The 19,461-nt window shown below is 42.2% G+C and overlaps 1 protein-coding gene across 2 annotated transcripts; it reads right to left on the reverse strand.

Annotated features, from left to right (window-relative positions):
• Positions 1–3,374: 3,374 nt before the first annotated feature.
• DNAJC12 (DnaJ heat shock protein family (Hsp40) member C12) lies at positions 3,375–19,112 on the reverse strand. 2 transcript variants are annotated; one of them, XM_075934912.1, is made up of 5 exons: positions 18,861–19,112; positions 14,409–14,487; positions 11,092–11,231; positions 4,454–4,556; positions 3,375–3,863 (listed from the first exon to the last, which is right to left on the reverse strand). In XM_075934912.1, exons 1-5 carry the CDS (start codon positions 18,936–18,938, stop codon positions 3,769–3,771), a joined length of 495 nt encoding a protein of 164 aa, XP_075791027.1. In that variant the 5' UTR covers positions 18,939–19,112; the 3' UTR covers positions 3,375–3,768. The 2 variants fall into 2 exon arrangements, with proteins under 2 accessions (XP_075791027.1, XP_006125339.1); XM_006125277.4 differs by having other exon boundaries at positions 4,454–4,655; positions 18,861–19,106.
• Positions 19,113–19,461: the final 349 nt, after the last annotated feature.

Genomic DNA, 19,461 nt, shown 5'->3' on the forward strand with positions numbered 1-19,461 from the left:
GAAGCCAGTGGGTAGGGTGTGCTGCCCCTCCCCACACTGCCCCCAGGGAGAAGCCTGTGTATGGGGTGTGTGGCCACTCCCATCCTCTGTCCTGAATCCCCCACCCTCTGATCTGAGCCTATCCTCACCCCTCAACCCTGATTCCTGAACCTCCAATGCCACTGGTTCCCTGCTCTGAAGGACCTGAACAATGCCAGGTAAGTCTTCTACAGGTTGAACCTCCATGCTTAGGCAACCTCAGGACCCAACTGGTCCCAGACCAGGGAATTTGCCAGACCAAGGGAGGTCAATGCAACAGAGATTCAGATTTTCCTCCTTGGCTGCCCTAGTTTCAGGGGAGGCTCTGCTTCCTCACCACATACACACTGCCCTGCTGCCATCGGGCGATGTGCTTTTGCTTCACAACTTTACTGCGTGGGGGGTGGGGCCTCTGTGCTCCCACAAAGGCTGCACTGCCACCCAGAGTTCTGTATTCTGCTACCACCAGGAGCTCTGCCCAGAATCCCTGCTGCTGCCCAGACTGCGCTCTGCTGCCACCCAGGGATAATACACCACACAATTATTTCGGAATAAGCTATTTCAGAAGAAATACTCCAAAATACCTTATTTTGAAATAGCATATCTACACTACAGGGACACCTGGAAATTAGTCCAAGGAAAGCTCCACTAATGTGGATGCACTACCTTGATTTAGAGCCCCAGGAGGCACTAGGGAGTAATTAGTTTGAATGGCCAGCGGGAGGAGCTATTTCAAAATAGCAGCAGTGAACCGTCCACACTACGGCTACGTCTACATTGGCCCCTTTTCCGAAAGGGGCATGTTAATTTCACAGGTCGTAATAGGGAAATCTGCGGGGGATTTAAATATCCCCCGCGGCATTTAAATAAAAATGTCCGCCGCTTTTTTCCGGCTTTTAGAAAAGCCGGAAAAGAGCGTCTACACTAGCCCCGATCCTCCGGAAAAAAGCCCTTTTCTGGAGGATCTCTTATTCCTACTACAGGGGGCCAGGGCTAGAGGGGGACTCTGGCTGGGGGGAGAGAAGCGACCCAGGGCGGGGCCACGGAACCCGTGAGCGGGGGAGTTTAGGGTTCCCAGACCCCCCTCCCCCGTTGTGAGTGAGGACAGGTGTCCTGACTCTAGGGCCCTGGGTCGGGGTCTGGAGCGTGGGTGGGCCCGGAGCCCCTTTCCCTCCCCCCCCAACCAGCTGGATAGGCTGCTGCGTGGCCTGGGCCTTAGGCGGCGCAACGAGACCAGGCACAACTGGTATCCTATTGGGACAAGAGGGGCGCACAGGGAGGAGACGTGGCAAGGGGAGGGGGGTCTTCCCCCCCGTCTACTGGGGTGTCCTACACCCCCTAAACAGGGACTGTTGCTACCCCACTGCTTTCGCAAAAGCAGCAGCACAGGGCAACAGGCAGCCAGTCTGCAAGGGTATGTCTAGACTACATGGCTCCATTGATGGAGCCATGTAAACTAGTTTACCTGGCATAGGCAAAGAAGCGGGGATTTAAATAATCCCCGCTTCATTAAAATAAACATGGCCACCGCGCTGTGCCGACAATCAGCTGATCCGGCACAGCGCAGCAGTCTAGATACAGATCGGTCGGCTGGGGAAGCCTTTGCCAACCGATCCTGTGAGCCTCGTTTCACGAGGCATAAGGGATCGGTCAGCAAAGCCTTCCCCAGCAGACCGATCCATGTCTGATTGCTTATTAATATTCCTTTTTAGGGGAGTTAACATTACTAAATAATGTTTTAGGAAAAGTAGTGATAGACGTGTGAATTAAAACATACTAAAACAGATAAAAGGTTCTAACTACTGCTAATTTGTTGCCACTCGGATGTTGTGTTGAATGTCCGAGGTAAACATGCATAGGCAATAAACATGCAGTGCCTTTTACCCATTCGCTCCTGGGTCACCTGCTTCTTCTCTAACAGTCACCAAAAGGCAGGTTTTGGTGACAAAACATGTCCGTGTAGACAAGCCCTAAAACAAGTAGAATCTGGACATTAGTATTAGTGATAATGTTCAAATATGGCACATAGATCAGATTTTCACCTCCAACGTTCATGTTTATTTTTCTTTCACTCACTCTGTTATGATTTAAGTGTTATTTTTGTGATTACGCTCAGGTATTATTTTAGAATAATATTAACAGTGAAGCATTTTACAGGATGCTAATATCCAAAATATAGGTATTACAAGGAAGTAGATAATGTGAAATAAATAAATACCATCTTAAAAATTGCAACATTGCCCAAAAAAATCAGTGTTTCATGTTAATTGTTGCTTATGTTAAAACTCAAAGGGTCTGATTTTTCCACTATCTCATGTGACGACGCGTCGGGATTTTCCCATCTCCTGCACCCCGAAATGGCATGAACAGACTTCACCAGCCAGTAGAATGGAGGTTGTTTATTGTTCCTCCAGCGCAGCGCAGCACAGATGTAATCTGGTTACAGGAACTGGGGCTAAGAGGCCTCAGTGCCCCCCTTGAGATAGGGGAGTCCCAGCCCCCCTCCCCAGCTCCTTTTTCCCTGCCTTCCAGCCAGGAACTAACTTCCCCTCTTCCAGCCCTGCCCACAGCCAGGGCAGCATTCCACCTCCCTTTGTTTCTCCCATGGGGGGCCGCAGGTCAGACATGTTTTTTGAGTCACCTTTGCATAATGAGGTTTTCCCTGCTGGGTCTTGCTCCAGACAGCAGAGGTCACCACAGCCCAGCAAGTACCCCCACTACGTCACACCTCATTTAGGGTACGTCTAGACTGCAGGCTTCTTTCGGAAGAAGATTTTCTGGAAGAGATCTTCCGAAAAAACTTCTTCCAAAAGAGAGCATCCACTCTGCCAAAATGCATTGAAAAAGCGATCTACTTTTTCGAAAGATAGTGTCCACACTGAATGGATGCTATCTCGCATTTAAGATGCAATTACTATGGATGGAGTGGCCACCAGGGCATCTTTGCTTTTAACTCTTTCCTCTTCTTTCAAAAAAGAAAGCATCCACACACGCCTTTTTCTGAAAGAGCGCTTTCGGAAAAGGCATTCTTCCTCATAGAATGAGGTTTACCAATGATGGGAAAACCCCTGCGTTCTTTCAATTTTCTTTCAAAAGAACACAATAGCAGTGTGGACATAAATGAAGTTTTTTCAGAAAAATGGCCATTTTTCAGAAAGAAAAAAAAAAACCCAGCAGTCTAGACATACCCTTAGTCACTAACCAGTGCAAATTACCAAATCAGAACCCTCCAATTATTTACACTTGTTTACACCTACTGCGCATAGGTATGAATGATTACAGAATGTGCAAGGTAATGGAGAATCAGGCCTAAAATATCTAATTTAGAAATACACATTACTATTTGTCATTCAGGGTTCAGAGATTATTATTTAATGCCATGAGTTCTTTATTCTGAAAGAAGCATATATGCACAGTACATGGTTATATATTTAATACTGACAGAAGAGCCATCTGATTGTATACCCATGAAGAACACAGGAAACTGATCTAAAACACTGGACCACTTTACACATATGTGTTACTTTTACTAATACTGAATAAAGGTAATGCCTGGCCAGCCAAAAAAATGTTTCCACCTAAAATACTTATACAAAGTAAACAGATCAGTATTACAAGCCACATAACTGAACAACATTCAAATAAGCATGAACAGGCACAAAATACAAACAATAAGATATAACCATGGACTAAATATATTGCACTGCTGAGCAGACGATTCCATGCTCTCATGTATCTTGGGCACACACTTCATATTTCATAGTTCCTGAACTTCCTGAGAAGCTCTGAAGGGGCATCACCTGACCAGCGGAAACGCAAGTGCCAGCAATTTGCATCTAAAAATCCTATGAAAAATGTGGTGAAGAAATTAATTATTAAAACAAAATTAAACTGACTAAGCTAAAGTATACAATGGTGTTATAGCCATTTCAGTCTGAAGATTTGAGAGAGAAAATGTGGGTGAGATAATTTTTATTGGTTTCTCTCGCAGAAACAGAAGTTGGTCCAATAAAATATATTACCTCACGCACTTAGACAAAAGTAGGTGTTAGTTATTGTGACTGAAATATAAGTAAAATACTGGAATATGTAGTCATCTTAGCAGTGCTGTAAGCATACAAGTGACCAACTCAATGAGTGATCACATTAATTGTACTCACTGTTCTAAAAATCTAGCCACCATGTTCTCTGTCTAATATTCTTATAGGTGCACACTGAGTAATAAGACAATTGCAGATGTACAGAAAAGTAAGGGAATGGGAATTATTGAAAAAAAATGTAGTCACCCATTTCTTATTCAGTTCACCTTTTAAGTGAACATCACACTCAAACAAAACTCCCATTTAATTAGATGGTAATTTTCCATGAATAAAAACTTCAGTATCAGGTATAAAGCCTAGACATTGAATTCTGTCACATCACTGGTTCCACTCACTTGGAGAGTCAGGGCTCTTTGGCAATTGTGGCTTCTCATCAGTAATCTCAGCATCATCTTGTTCCCATCTCTCATCTGATAAACCATCTTTATTGTTTTCAGTCTGTTGGGCCCAAATGTCATTAGTTACGTTGTTGCTATTATTTAGCTCAGGTGCTTCCAGCATTGCTTCTTTTTTACTTCTGACAGCCCAGTGCATTGACTAAATAAATTAAAAAATAACAATGCATAAATCTAAATTGTATATTAGATTTTAAACATAGCACATGCCAGTTTTCTACTTTAAAAGATCCAGTATGCAGTTACACAGGTTTGGTTTTTTAACTAACAGAAGTACGCACTAGAATCCTATAAAAAGGCTTTCTGGAAATTACAGTACAGTAGGATAATGAAACTGAATTTTCAAATTAATAGTTGAGTAGTTGGACAATGTTAATCTATAATTAATTCTGGGTGGGGATAAAAGTGCTCAAGCAGAGATGCAGAAAATAATACTAAGATATTAACATTTTTACCCATCTGGGTAAAAGTAATGACCTGGGGTAAATTTTTCATGAGCACCTATGACACTTAGAACTCTTAGTCCTATTTTCAAAAGTGCGTTGGGCATTTCAGAGCTTAGTCCTTTTGAAAATGGGACTTAGGCATTTCTGGAAGCATTAGGTGGGTATAACTCATGCTGCAGTCAACAGAAATACTCCTATTGAATCAAGCTTGGAGGGACTGATCCTACAATCCTTATATATTTATGTATAGTGATTTGTAGGCAAATGATCTCATACATAGTTCCACAAAATTTGTTTGTGAGACAATTTGTGTATTCATATCTAAAAAGGCCCAGTAATGCACAGTACCATATACCCTCCATTCACATTCACTTTATCTGTACTGAGGGTGATCATGACATCGTGTGACCGGGACCTAGCCGAAGTATTAAAAAAAACTCCCCCCAGCAAAATTAGTGCAAAAATCTTGAGACTGTCTGTCTGCAAAGCACCTAGCATATCAATAGCTTTATATACATACACTTATTGAAGCATACATAATATGAAATAAGTTTGTGTGTGCCTCAACTTACAAAGAAAAATTAAAGTTTCATAAATACAGTATTCTTTAGTGCAAAAGGAGGGAGTGTCAATATAAGACCTTAATGGTGATATTTTGCTCTTCAGCTTCAAGAAAAGCAAAGCATAGGAAAAAGAATACCAGGTGAAATCCTAGATCCATGGAAGTCAATTGCAAAATTCCTTCCTTATGGTGGATCTAAATTCGGGGGGGGAGGAGGGGGAGGAGGTTCTGCCCCTTTCAGACACTCCACTGAGACTCTGATGGATGATTAGGTAACTTGGTCTGTTTTTCTGAGCAACTTATCTTCCTTTGATGAATCTGAATTACAACTCCTGACACCCTGTGTGGCAATATGGTGCTTCAAGAGCAGGGGCAAATGACTGTTTTGCGGGGCCCCGGGCAGCATAACTCCGTGGGTCCCCCCCTTTGCCTCGGCGCATGCGCAGGGCTTTTTTAAGTGCGGGGCCCGGGATGGCCGCCCCGTTCGTCCTGCTCTATATCCGCCCCTGTTCAAGAGCTTAAACATCTTTGGGAGTTGTAGTGCAGCTTCATTCCAGCAAGATCAATGAGCAAGAGGATACCACACATTACCCTACCAATCCAGCAGTGTTTTCTGCAACATCTGACATTAAGCACAGGGTTCCAACAGAATATTTTTCAGATTTCCATCAGACCTGTAGACAATTCTGATAAACATTGTGTTCAAGGATTAGAAATTAAAATCAGACCTAGAAAATAGATAAATGTTTTCCACAGCACCACACAATATACTGAAATTGTTACTTGAAAAACATCCAGGGACTTACTAAAGCCAAGTCTAATGCACACAGAAATGAAGCTGTGACAAGTTCACTCTACACAGACTGGCCTACACAAACCCAGTGAAGGGTTTTCATTAACCATCTGATTTTATTTGAATTTCCTTATAAGTCATTCTAATGCTATTTCCATCCCCAAAGGCCATTGCTGCAGAATTCTTTAGAGATTTAAAACAAAGCAGCTGCTAAGCGCCATTTCCAGGAAGACCAAACAACTGTCACTAATATTTACCATCTGTCAGCTAGTCAGGCTGGCAGCAAGAGGCTTCAAAGTATACACTCACAACTCAGCACCCTGCTCCTTAGATAAGTTTGTCTAGGGGTACATCTAGACTACATGCCTCTGATGACAGAGGCATGTAGATTAGACTACCCGGCATAGGAAAATGAAGCGGTAAATAATCGCCGCTTCATTTAAATTTACATGGCTGCCGCACTGAACCGATCAGCTGTTTGTCGGCTCTGCGCGGTAGTCTGGACGTTCCGCGGTCGACATCAAAGGCATTTGTCGACCTCCCAGGTATGCCCATACCTGGGAGGTCGACAAATGCCTTTGATGTCGACCGCGGAACGTCCAGACTACCGCGCAGAGCCGACAAACAGCTGATCGGCTCAGCACGGCAGCCATGTAAATTTAAATGAAGTGGCGATTATTTAAATCACCACTTCATTTTTCTATGCCGGGTAGTCTAATCTACATGCCTCTGTCGCCAGAGGCATGTAGTCTAGACGTACCCTAGGTTTACCAAAGAAAGGATGGCTACGTCTACACTGGCGCGTTCTCACGCAAAAACTCTTTTGCGGAAGCAGGGGCGGATGAGAGTGCCGTGGGGCCCCGGGCAGCACAATTTTGCGGGGGCCCCCCCTTTGACACGGCGCATGCGTGGGGCTCCTGCAAGCGCCGGGCCCGGGGCAGCCGCCTGCTCACCCTGCCCCAAATCCAGAAGAGAGCGTCTACACTGGCATGTGCTTTTGCACAAGAGATGTGCTTTTGCACAAGAGCATCGATACCATTGTAGACGCACTCTTGCGCAAGAAAGCTCTGATGGCCATTTTAACCATAGGGCTTTCTTGCTCAATAAATTCATGTTGCCTGTCTACACTGGCCTCTTGTGCAAGAACAGTTGCGCAAAAGGGCTTATTCCTGAGCGGGAGCGTCAGAGTTCTGGCACAAGAAGCCCTGATTTCATACATTAGAATGTCAGTTTACTTGCGCAAAAACACGCAGACAGTGTAGACAGGCAGCAAGTTTTTGCACAAGATTGCGCCAGTGTAGACGCAGCTGATGTGTTTTAGCTGCCAGCAATGTGGATGTCTGCGGGGGAGAGGGGAAATATTAGCTGACTTTTTCTCTATCAAACTGCCCCCAGCAAGATGACCTAAGGGTGCACTGGAAGCAGCTGCCACAGAGATATGATACTAGTTATCTAAACAGACAAAGGAAGGGACAAAGCAACATCATATTAAGGGAAATCCTGCAGACCATATTTGAACCTACCATTACATAGTAGCAAAGTACAGCAAAACAGTTTAGAGTTTGCTCAGAAGCCTAAAGAGCTTCACTAGAAAATATTAGCAAACTAAGAATATTCCATTGTCAGGAGACTACTATTTCAGTCTATTAATTTACACAGAGCACCTAACAATATTGTTCCACAACACACACAGATACATTCCTATGGAGACTAGATTACCATACGTTCTTCAAATGGACCCTCCTAAAGTTAAATAAAGTGTGACAAAAAGTCAGATACCTTCTGGAAAGTAACAACAAATGGTCTGGTAGTACTTTAAAGACTAAAGGGAATCAGTAAGTATCTGAAGACTGGGTAGTTAAAATGAAGCATGTATCTTCAGATACTTACTGATTCCCTCTAGCTCCCTGTCTCCACCCTCCTTTTTTCCCCTCCCGTTCCCCTCTCCTATTTATTTTGGGTCTGCACATCCTAAACTCATAACTCCGGTAATCTGAAGAAGTGGGCTGTGCCCATGAAAGCTCATGATACCATCTACATGTTTTGTTAGTCGATAAAATGCTACCAAACCCTTTGTTATTTTTTTCTGTAACAGACTAACTTGACTACCCCCTGAAGCTTCTGGAAAGTGTTTGGCTTCCGTTTGCTAAGAGAAAAAAAAAATCACAAAACCAGGAAGTTCTTTAAGAGTGAATCTATTGTTCTTACCTATTTTATACTTGAAGCAATATTGCTCTGCTTTGACGTAGCTATTAGGGAAATTATCACAGAGAACGAGGGTGGTGATTTAATTTTTTTTATATTGAGATTTTAATGTGTGTGTTTTGGGGAATTCTCTCCTTTATTTTCAATGAGAAAGAGATTTCCAAAATGTATTCATTTTAAAACTGCCATGTCTGGATTGCCAACAAAATACAAACCACATGGAGTCAGAAAAATTGGGACATCTGCAGGAAAGCATAAATATGGGGCTGTCCCTTTAAAACCAGGATGTCTGGTTACCCTAAACATCAACAGTCTATTTAGTAAAAATGTCCATATGCTGTGAAGAATTTTAGTCCATTTGTAAAGATGGAAATATGCTACTAGTCAAATTCGTTTCGATTCTCCCTAATCATGTTATTCTGTTGCCATTAAATATTCTTCCTTGTTTAACCAAAAAAGGCTGGTAAAAGTTGGCATATCTCAACTATTTTAATATCTTTCATCAAGGAGGTGCTGAGGGGGTTGACAGAACCATAGTAATGTTTGTAGAAAGAAGCCTTTCAAGGACCAATGAAGTTGTTACATTAAGAAAATGCAGCAGAAGCCTGGAGAATAATTTGGAATGGTTGCCCTTAAAAATCATGGCATTTACCTCTTTATCATAATTTGCACTGTTTCTTTTAGATCATGCAGTAATAGAGTCTGTTGTTGAGATATGTTCATATGTCTGCATCTCATTTTATCTCCATCTTCCAAATCATGTATTCTTCACAATCCTTGCAAGGATAATGCTATGGCAAACCCTCAGCATTGCACATTTTTTTATACTTTGCAGTTGATGACTGTAAGACATCTTTTGACATTTAGAGACTTGTAAATTATGCTGGAAAGATCTCCCACACTGAATAAGTCCATTTTATTTGAAGATACACAATGTTTAAAAAGTTTCACTCACTATACAAAAATAAACCTTAACGTACACCTACACTATTGTAATTGTACGTTATGTGATCATAAATGAATGCTATCTACTGCTACTATAAACCATTATACTTCTACCTGTTTTCCTATCCTGAATTACAGGAAGATGATTTAAAAAAATCAAGTATAGCTACACATTAATAAAGTTGGTGGAAAAAAAATCTAAGGTGCCTGATCACTACAAATAGATACTTGGGTATCTACTGAAAGACAAAATATGAAAACTTTTGAATAGTGTGGTTTGCTCAGACATAATTAGAATCTTTCAGACAATTTATCTTCAGGGAGTAGATCTTCTCAAAATGAATTGTAATACTCAGTATTCAGGGAAGTAGTGATATCAACAGAATTAATACATAGCAATGACTCACTCATTTTCACAAGCATAAATAAAAAATATAAATCAACAGCAGTAAATATGAACTAGAAAATGAATGCAAATGTGTTCTGAAAAATAAAGAAATGACCATAAAGGATCATTCAAAAAGCTTATGAACTAGAAAAATATTAATTAAATTTTTTTTTTCATTATTATTTATTAGGTCAGAATCTATCAATTGTTAGGAAAAACAACTACAGGTTGAACTTCTGTCGTCTGGGACTTGGATGTTGCTGGACTAGAGAGCCCCAGCACAGAAGCTGCCAGCAGCGGGAAACAGAGCCAGCTGATGGGGCCAGCAGGGCAACGGAGCCCACAGGGCACCAGAGCCTGCAAGAGGCCAAGCTGGCAAGGGCAGCAGAGCTCTCAGCCAGCAGGGCCGCCGGAGTCTGTAGGGTGAGGGGTGCTGAGCCTGCAGCAAGCAGGATGGGGAGGTCTAACATGTAATTATATGGAAATATTCAGGTATTTCCAGTTTGTCACACTAAATCCTCACAGACAATAGGAAAGAAACATAATTTCAGATATACAAAATTATATTTTTCTAGTCAATATTTTTATTAAAGGAATTACTGAAGATTTGTTTTCCCAGGGTGAAATCCTGGCCCCACTGAAGTAAAAGAGAGTATGCCACTGACTTCAATGAAGCCAGGATTCGCTCCCAGTAATCCTTCTGAAAAGTAACTTAAAATATACCATGCGCCTTTTACTATAGGCTAACTAGGATCACATAGCCACTTTCAACCTCAAATAAATTATTTTAAATTAAAAAGTTTTGAAATATTGAGAATTTTGCTATGGGATTGGACAGAAATATGAGATAAAATCTATACTGTCCTTGAGAACAAAAACAGCTATTAAAGTTTCATTGTGTATGTGTTCTTACATGTTTATATCATCTAACTGCCTTCCAATTTGGTATTTGTTTTTTTTAATGGATTCAAGAACATTTTTTCTGCACTCTTGTTACCTGTTGCTATGCAGCAATATTGAGGGAGTATTTTTGGTCACGTACTATTCTAATTAGTGTCTGTTCTGCCATCAGATTAACACTGGCAAACTGATTATACACAATTGAAGGCTGATATAATGAATATTCTTTAATCTCTGACCCATCCTGCCTCACCAGTGGGAAAATATCCCTTTCCACAAACCTAACTAATTTCCTAATGCTAATGAATACGCAGGGAATTTAGATAAACAAAAAACAACCGTTTTTATGGAGTTGCTCAGAGCCTCCCACTGATGGAATGGAATGGAAATTTTGCTTCGTCGCCAGTAATCATAACGAGCTCGACTCTCTTCATTAATAAGAATCTCCTTAGCCTGCTGCAGCTTCTGAAAGTTCTCCACTAGAACACAAACCAAAAGGATGTTACATTAAATACTTACTTTTAAAGCAATTAATTCCCTTTTGGAACAGGAATGGCCAATAAAAGCTAAGTCTCAGAGAGCTGGCCGTGTTAGTCTGTATCTGCAAAAGCAACAAAGAGTTCTGTGGCATCTTAAGGCCTAACAGATTTATTTGAGCATAAGCTTTCATTGATAAAACCTATGACTGCATCTGATAACGTAGGTTTTATCCACAAAAGCTTATGCCCAAATAAATCTGTTAGTCCTTAAGGTGCCACAAAACTTCTCATTGTTTTTTCAATAATAGCTAAGGGTACGTCTAGACTACAGGGTTTTGTCGACAGAAGTTTTGTCGACAGATACTGTTGACAAATCTTCTGTCGACAAAGAGCGTCTACACTACATTCAGTTCTATCGACAAAGCAAGCTGCTTTGTCGACATGGCAGTGTAGACGCAAGGACAGTTTACATGCAATAACACCTTCTGTCGACAGAACTCTGTCGACAGAAGGCGTTATGCCTCGTAAAATGAGGTTTACCAGCGTCGACAAAACTGCTGAGTTCTGTAGACGTTATGTTGACAGAACTCAGCGGTAGTGTAGACGCAGGTATAGTTTTGTCGACAAAAGTCCACTTTTGACGACAAAACTCTGTAGTCTAGACACACCCTAAGTAACATCAACACAAAATGGGGCAGAAAAAGCTAACACCTTTCATAGACAACTTATGTCCTCTTTCCGATGAATCATTTAATGCAAACTGGATCCTTCTTGTCTCTTGGTTTAGATGCTTTACAAACTTGAAGGCCATTGAAATTATGTGGTAATCAAAGCAAAACACATCAGATTCTGCCACATTTAAAAACTAACATTGCAGTAGCACAGAGGGTGGGCAAAATATGGCCCACAGGCCAAATTTGGCCCACTAAGCCACCAGATCTGGCCCATAGCCCAGTTGAATACTTGACTGTATGAATAAGACCTCTTATTTTTCTTCTCCAACTAAACTAAGAGAACAAATGAATACGCATTTTTATGCATTAACTGAAATGGAACATTTTATTGAATTATTCTGCATTTTTTTCTAAGGGATTTAAGAACTCAGCAGCCTAGCTGAGAAAATCTTAAACTGGGAGAGTAGGTCCTGCTTCGGCTCTCCTTACCCATATGGGCTGTATTTTCAAAGGAGTTAGGGAACCTGAATTTCAAAAGGATTTGGGTATCTAGTTTCCTTAAACTATTTTGAAAATCCCAGTCATCATGTAGTCCCTTACTCTAAGAATAGTCACACTGATTTCAATATGAGAAGTATGGGGAAGAATCACTCTCAAAGTTTTTGGATGGAATATCAGAAACATGCATCACAGAGAACTATATTGTTATAACTGGTTTAATACAAATGTGTCCAATATTAAGTGTTGCACTCTATCATTAAATTAATCTGTTTTGGGAGTTTTTCCAAGTACAGTGCCGTAATTTCCATAATCTGAGCCAACTACATTCACTAATTTAGTGTCCAACACCACATTTGACGACGACAGAGAAACTTAATAAAGAGTAGAGAATGATTGCCTTCAATATACTATTTATTTTTTTCTGTGCATTTTGTATAGACATTAAGAAGGCCAGAGGAGACAGGCAAATGTTTGTGGTCATTGATGACAGTGACTCTACTGGTTACGGATAGATAAACCTGTTTCAGAGTACAGGCAGTCCCCGAGTTACGCGGATCCGACTTATGTCAGATCCGCAGTTATGAACGGGGCCCTCTCCCTGGTCTCCAGCAGACCAGAGAGAGGAAGCAAAGCGGCAGAGCACGCGGGCAGCGGACAGCCCAGACGCGCGTCTGGGCTGTCTGCTGCCTGTGTATTCCGCCGCTTTGCTCCCCGTCCTTCTGGTCTGCAGACCAGGGGGACGGGGAGCAAAGCAGAGCAAAGCGGCTGAACACACGGGCAGCGGACAGCCCAGACGCGTGTCTGGGCTGTCTGCTGCCCGCGTGTTCCGCCCCTTTGCTCCCCGACGGGGAGCAAAGCAGAGCAAAGCCGCGGAGCCCGAGGGCAGCAGGACAGCCACGGCGCGTCTGGGCTGTCCCGCTGCCCCCGTGCTCCGCAGCTTTGCTCCAGACGCCTGTGGTACAGCAGCTGGGGCGCTGCCGGTTGGTCCTGTAGCGCCGCTCTGGGCGCTACTGGACCAACCCGGCAGCACCCCAGCTGCTCTGCCCCAGGCGTCCTGATTCAGCCACTGCTGGTCAGTTTCAGCAGCGGCTGAATCAGAACGCCTGGGGCAGAGCAGCTTGGGTGCTGCTGGGTTGGTCCAGTAGCGCCGAGCAGCGGCGGCGCTACTGGACCAACCCAGCAGTACCCCAGCTGCTCTGCCCCAGGCATCCCCAAGTCAGCCACTGCTGAAACTGACCAGTGGCTGACTACAGGAAGCCCCTGCCCCGGGCTTCCTGGAATCAGCCACTGATCAGTTTCAGCAGCAGCTGACTTGGGGATGCCTGGGATTCTTAAGTTGAATCTGTATGTAAGTCAGAACTGGCATCCAGATTCAGCCGCTGTTGAAACTGATCAGTTTCAGCAGCGGCTGAATCTGGACGCCAGTTCCGACTTACATACAGATTCAACTTAAGAACAAACCTACAGTCCCTATATTGTACGTAACCCGGGGACTGCCTGTATATTTTTTTCTTCAAGGCACTGGTATGAGGGCAAAGTTAAGGTTATTTGGGTAACTGACATTTCCCCAATTTCTGATATTTGTTTTTTGTCTGGGCAAAGCTGGCCAGTCACATGGTGCTGGGTCCTCTTTATTTCATGTAAACAATTGCTGTAGTTAATTAGTGTCATTTGATTCCCATTGGGAGAGGAGATAGTCCATGCAAGCCTGCATTGGAAGGGATGTGGTTCAAAAGACAATGTTTGGTTTAAAATGTACATCATCTTATTAAAAATGTTGACAACTCCTGGACTAGATAGTCAAACCATATTTAATATCCATAATTGTGTACGCATTACAGTAAAATGTTAAGGCTTGAAATGTAAGAGAGTACATTCTGTACATGTTAAAATTATAAAATATTAAAATGGAAAATATTTACTGATGGCTTTTAGGCAACATTCAATGCTTTAATTATAATTTAAAGCAATAGATTATTTTTAAATAGGAAAGTCTACATACCAGCTTTAGGGTTTCCAGGATGTTTGTCAGGATGACACTCAAGGGCTTTAACCTTAAATTCTGCAAGAATTTGTTCAACCTAAACAGAATATCAACATATAAAATTCATAAATACACACACACACACACACACACACACACACACACACACACAAAGATGTTGGAGACTGGGTTTGAGGAGTGGGAAGTTTCTGTGTCTGTTTTGCCTTTTTGCTTTTCCAAGATCCTGTATAATCAAAATATTTTACAAGAACCACGTGACAGCTGTGTCACTAATTTAATTTTGTTCTCTGTGCTCCCATGTTTACCCTTTTCTTCATAAACATGACCCTTTTCCATTGCTGCATGCTTTGGTTTTAACAAAACTGTAAGTAAAAGTTCAGACTTATTTCCAGCTTTTTATCTGGACATAAGAAATGTATAACTTCAGCTTTTGTTCTCATTATTTAGTCAGCTCAAATTATGAAGATTGCTCCAGTGCAGAGGGCACCTGCAAAACTCTCTACATCACTGGAATCCTATGTTAAGAGTTTATGTGGCCTTAGGTGAATCTTCTGCAAGGGGGTAAATTTCACCTAAAAGGTGGAAACTTAGCACACAATAGTATCTGTTGGATTCATGAACACCACTGAGCTACAGAATGATTTCTGCTTTTTCTATCAAGTTGAACTTCTCTTGGAAAAAAGATAAAGTTGGCCTGTAATGAAGTCAGTTCTGTGGTCAGTGCTATAATGATAACATGGACTAGTTGTGTATTCATCACATCTTCTCATAACAGTTTATGGTACTATAAAACATTATATTAATTGTAAAAAAGAATATATTGACTCCTGACATACGTGCCATGAAATCTCATGTCACTAGTTGGGAACTGACACACAAATGGTCAGATCCAGCATGGCAAATCTGTATTTCACATCAGAAGTGCGTCACTAGTTTTTGTAACTACAGTAAACTTCCGATAATCCGGCACCTTTAGGACCCAGGGGGTGCCGGATTATCAAATATGCCGGACTATCAGAAGGGGGGGCTATGAGGGGTCAGGAGTGGGGTGGGAGGGGATGCCACCCCAGACCCCTCATAGCCCCCCCTTACGATAGTCCGGCTCTGCCCCAGGCATCCCCGATTCAGCCACTGCTGGTCAGTTTCAGCAGCAGCTGAATCGGGGATGCCTGCAATAGAGCAGCTGGAGTGCTGCCGGGTTGGTCCCGCAGTGCTGAGGGGCGGCGCTATGGCACCAACCCAGCAGCACTCCAGCTGCTCTTGGGGACGCCTGGGACAGAGCAGCTGGGGTACTGCCCAGTTGGTCCCGCAGCGCCGAGGGGCGGCGCTACGTGACCAACCCCACACCACCCCAGCTGCTCTGCCCCAAGCGTCCGGATTCAGCCTGCTGGTGAAACTGACGCTGCTGGTCAGTTTCAGCAGTGGCTGAATCCCCACGCTGGGGCAAAGCAGCTAGGGTGCTGCCGGGTTGGTCCCGTAGTGCCGCCCCTCAGCGCTGCAGGACCAACCCGGCAGCACCCCAGCTGCTCTGCCCCAGGCGTCCCCAAGTCAGCCGCTGCTGAAACAGATCAGCGGCTGATTCCAGGAAGCCCGGGTCAGAGCAGCTCTGCCCTGGGCTTCCTGGAATCAGCCGCTGATCTGTTTCAGCAGCAGCTGAATTGGGGACCCCTGGGGCAGAGCAGCTGCGGTCCTGCCGGGTTGGTCCCGCAGCGCCGTCCTTTGGCGCTGCGGGACCAACCCGGCAGCACTCCAGCTGCTCTGCCCCAGGCGTCCCCAAGAGCAGCTGGGGTGCTGCCGGGTTGGTCCCGCAGCCCCGAGGGGCAGCGCTACAAGACCAACCTGGCAGCACCCCAGCTGCTCTGCTCCTGGCTTCCCTGATTCAGCTGCTGGTCAGTTTCAGCAGCAGCTGAATGGGGGAAGCCTGTCCGGCTGCCCCAGCACTTCCGGGTTCCTGATGGTGCCGGACCATCAGGAGTAGCGGAGCTTTGGATGCCGGATTAATGGAGTTTTACTGTAGTTATTATAGCCAAAAAATTAACAATTGCACCACACGCCTCTAAATACCACTTAGGTCTGGTCTATGCTACAGACCTATAATGGTATAATTACAGCACCCCAAGTGACATAGTTATACTAATCTAACCCCCAGTATAGACAGTGCTATGTTAGCAGAAGCTTCCTCCACCAATATAGCTAGTTCCTCTTGGGGTCAGCAGAGAGCATCTTCATTAAAATGTGACAGCAGCAAGGCTTTATTGGTACAGCTATGCCAATGCAGAATTTTAATGGCAGTTTAACTCTTTAGAAACAGGCTAAGAACTCATTCAGTAACAAACTGGAATTGGGGACCAATTTGAGGCTTTTAACACATTTTCAACTTAGCTCCTGAACTGTGCTCTAGACTGCTAAACATTTTCATGCTATTCCAGTGAAACTCAAACTCTGATAACATCTTGTAGTAAGTTACTGTTTAACCAAAAGGATTTTTTTTTCAGTTTGGCAGTTTTATGCAAATCCTTACCACTTCCCTTCATTTTCTGTAACACAAACTTCTGAGATTTATTGAGAATTAAGCATTATGTGATTTTATTTTAAAGCAAAATATTGTATCATTCAACTGGGCAGTCCTATTTCAGAAAGCAAATAGCCTGGAAAACAAAAGACAGCTACAGTGCTTTTACAAATGGTATATTTTGCATTGTTGCACCTTATTACTCTTTGTATGTACACACTTTAGTTTGGTACCTTCAGTTTTTAAATCTAATAAATTACAAGTTAAAAAATACAGCAATTGCATGCATGGAAGAGAAAGCATGGGAGCCTATATTGCTATAAATATTTCAACTATATTTTCAATGTTTTCATTATGAAGGTGACAATAGAGATTATATTTTAAATGTTGAAAATATTGCCATGATTTAAAATTAGCAAAAAAATGTTTTCCCATATAGACATAACAGTAGTACTCAGATGAGTCACAGTCTCCCACAGACAACCAATATTCATTAGGCCAGTCGGCCCCTGGCTTGCCTGGATATGGCCCCCAAGACTCAGGGTTCCCCCCATCCAGCATTGGGGAGCCTGCGCTGGTGCTCCAGTTCCCCCTCTCCCCGCTGCCCCACAGCAGTGCTGGAGCACTCAAAATCTACTAGCCTGGGCCCCTAGGCTCTGGTGTGCAAGAGGAATATTGGGAGTGTCTTTCTCCTTCTCAGTCAGGGGCCACGACAATGTGGGTTTGTTTTTCTTGTTTTGCTTCTCACTTGTTGTGTGCCCCCCAACTGATTTTTCTGTGGGTCTGTGGCCCCCAACCCCAAAAAGCTTCCCCACCCTTGCATTAGGCAACAGTAAACTAAGAGTATCCTGTTGCATCTCTGAATAATGTGTAACATATTACTATTCAGAACCAGTAGGCAGATATTACAAAACACATTATTTTTCACTTCAAGGTAATTTTAAAAAAGGTTTACAGTATATGCTTGAAATGTGCATCTCTGCCTAAGACTATAAAACAGAATTAATGTGTTAACCTTATTCATCTGTTTAAAAAAAGCTGAAATAAAGCTGAAATTAAAAAAAATTGTACTGCCACCTACTGGAATGTCTCAAAATTACTATTTAAACTTGTTTTCAATAATAGATTTAAGAATGCAACTTGAGGTATATTTTTGTTAGTGTCTAAGGTGCAAGAGGACTACTCATTTTTAAATATTTTTCTAACTATATTTACATATGGGTTTGATGTATATCAAGGACTTATGTCTATATTAATGATAAAATATTTTTGAAGTACATAATTACATTTGGAAAACAAACATATAACTCATATATTAACAAATATAATAGAAATATTACAAAATAAAAAGCCTAAAAATACTACTTCAATTCACATGTTCTTGAATTTGCATAATTAGAAAATGTAATTTAGGACAACATTAGGAAATAGAGTTACTATTGTTTTAGTTACAATCATTGAGCACCTTTTCAGACAGATTTTATCCTTAGGCATGAGATGACATGCACCTACCAAAGAGAGTCTAGAAAATTAGCATTTGAACAGTATTTTGGGGGTAGAAAAGAGAGCTGGGGCAAGGTTTTCAACACATTTTCTCCCACGGACAATGGTTGTATTTTCCAGAAATATCTGAATATCTTTAAAATTGAATATAATTACTAATTATTAACAAAGAGAATAACATTTTCAAGTTTCTTATACCAATTAAACTGACAGTACTTATCCGCTGTCACCTATGAAGAGCATCAATATACTGTGTAACAGCCTACAAATAACATTTTACAAGTGTTTCAAACTGCATTCTGACATCACACATGTTGTATTTCAAATAATTATTCATTCACAGATAAACATTAACTTCAAACTCCCCTTGAAAGCACACAAACCCAAAACAAACTATAATTCACATGGCAAATAAAACATAATTACTCTTTTACCGTGGATAGTTCATCACATCCTAGCAAGATGTAATAATCTTCCATTTCATCCAGCTTGCAATTCAAAACTGCGTCCATTTAAATAGTCAAACAGCTTTTCCCACCCCCAACAGCTGATGCACACCAACTGGAAAGTATAAATTGTCAATAGAAAGCTTATAGGCTCATTTAAATGTAGCCCAGGGAAAACTGCTTTTTGCAGTCTGGTTTAAGGCTCCCTACAGCTCTTTTTAATACAGTGAGATGTCATCTGAGATTCCTGAATTCTCTGTTTGTTATTGGCTCTTCACAGGAGGACTGTAACCTTGCACAAGCCTAGTATCTGCAATGCTCTCTGGGATTTGTAGTTTTCAAGGTAATTTAAATATTTTTTTAACTGTATGATCTGCCTCTTCAGACTGAAAAGCATTCAGGATGCCAAATAAAATGTTCAATATCATTTCAGGCCTGGATCCTGCTATGACTTATGCATAGGTCTATTTTTAAGCAAGTGTAGTCCTACTGATTATGCACATGCTGGACTTAGCCTTAAATCTAGTAAAATAATTTTTCCTTTCACTATAGACTATAATTATTGCCTCAATTTTTACAGGGGAAATAT

This window comes from Pelodiscus sinensis, chromosome 8, assembly GCF_049634645.1.
Source record: "Pelodiscus sinensis isolate JC-2024 chromosome 8, ASM4963464v1, whole genome shotgun sequence".
In the NCBI taxonomy this organism is placed as follows: Eukaryota; Metazoa; Chordata; order Testudines; family Trionychidae; genus Pelodiscus; species Pelodiscus sinensis.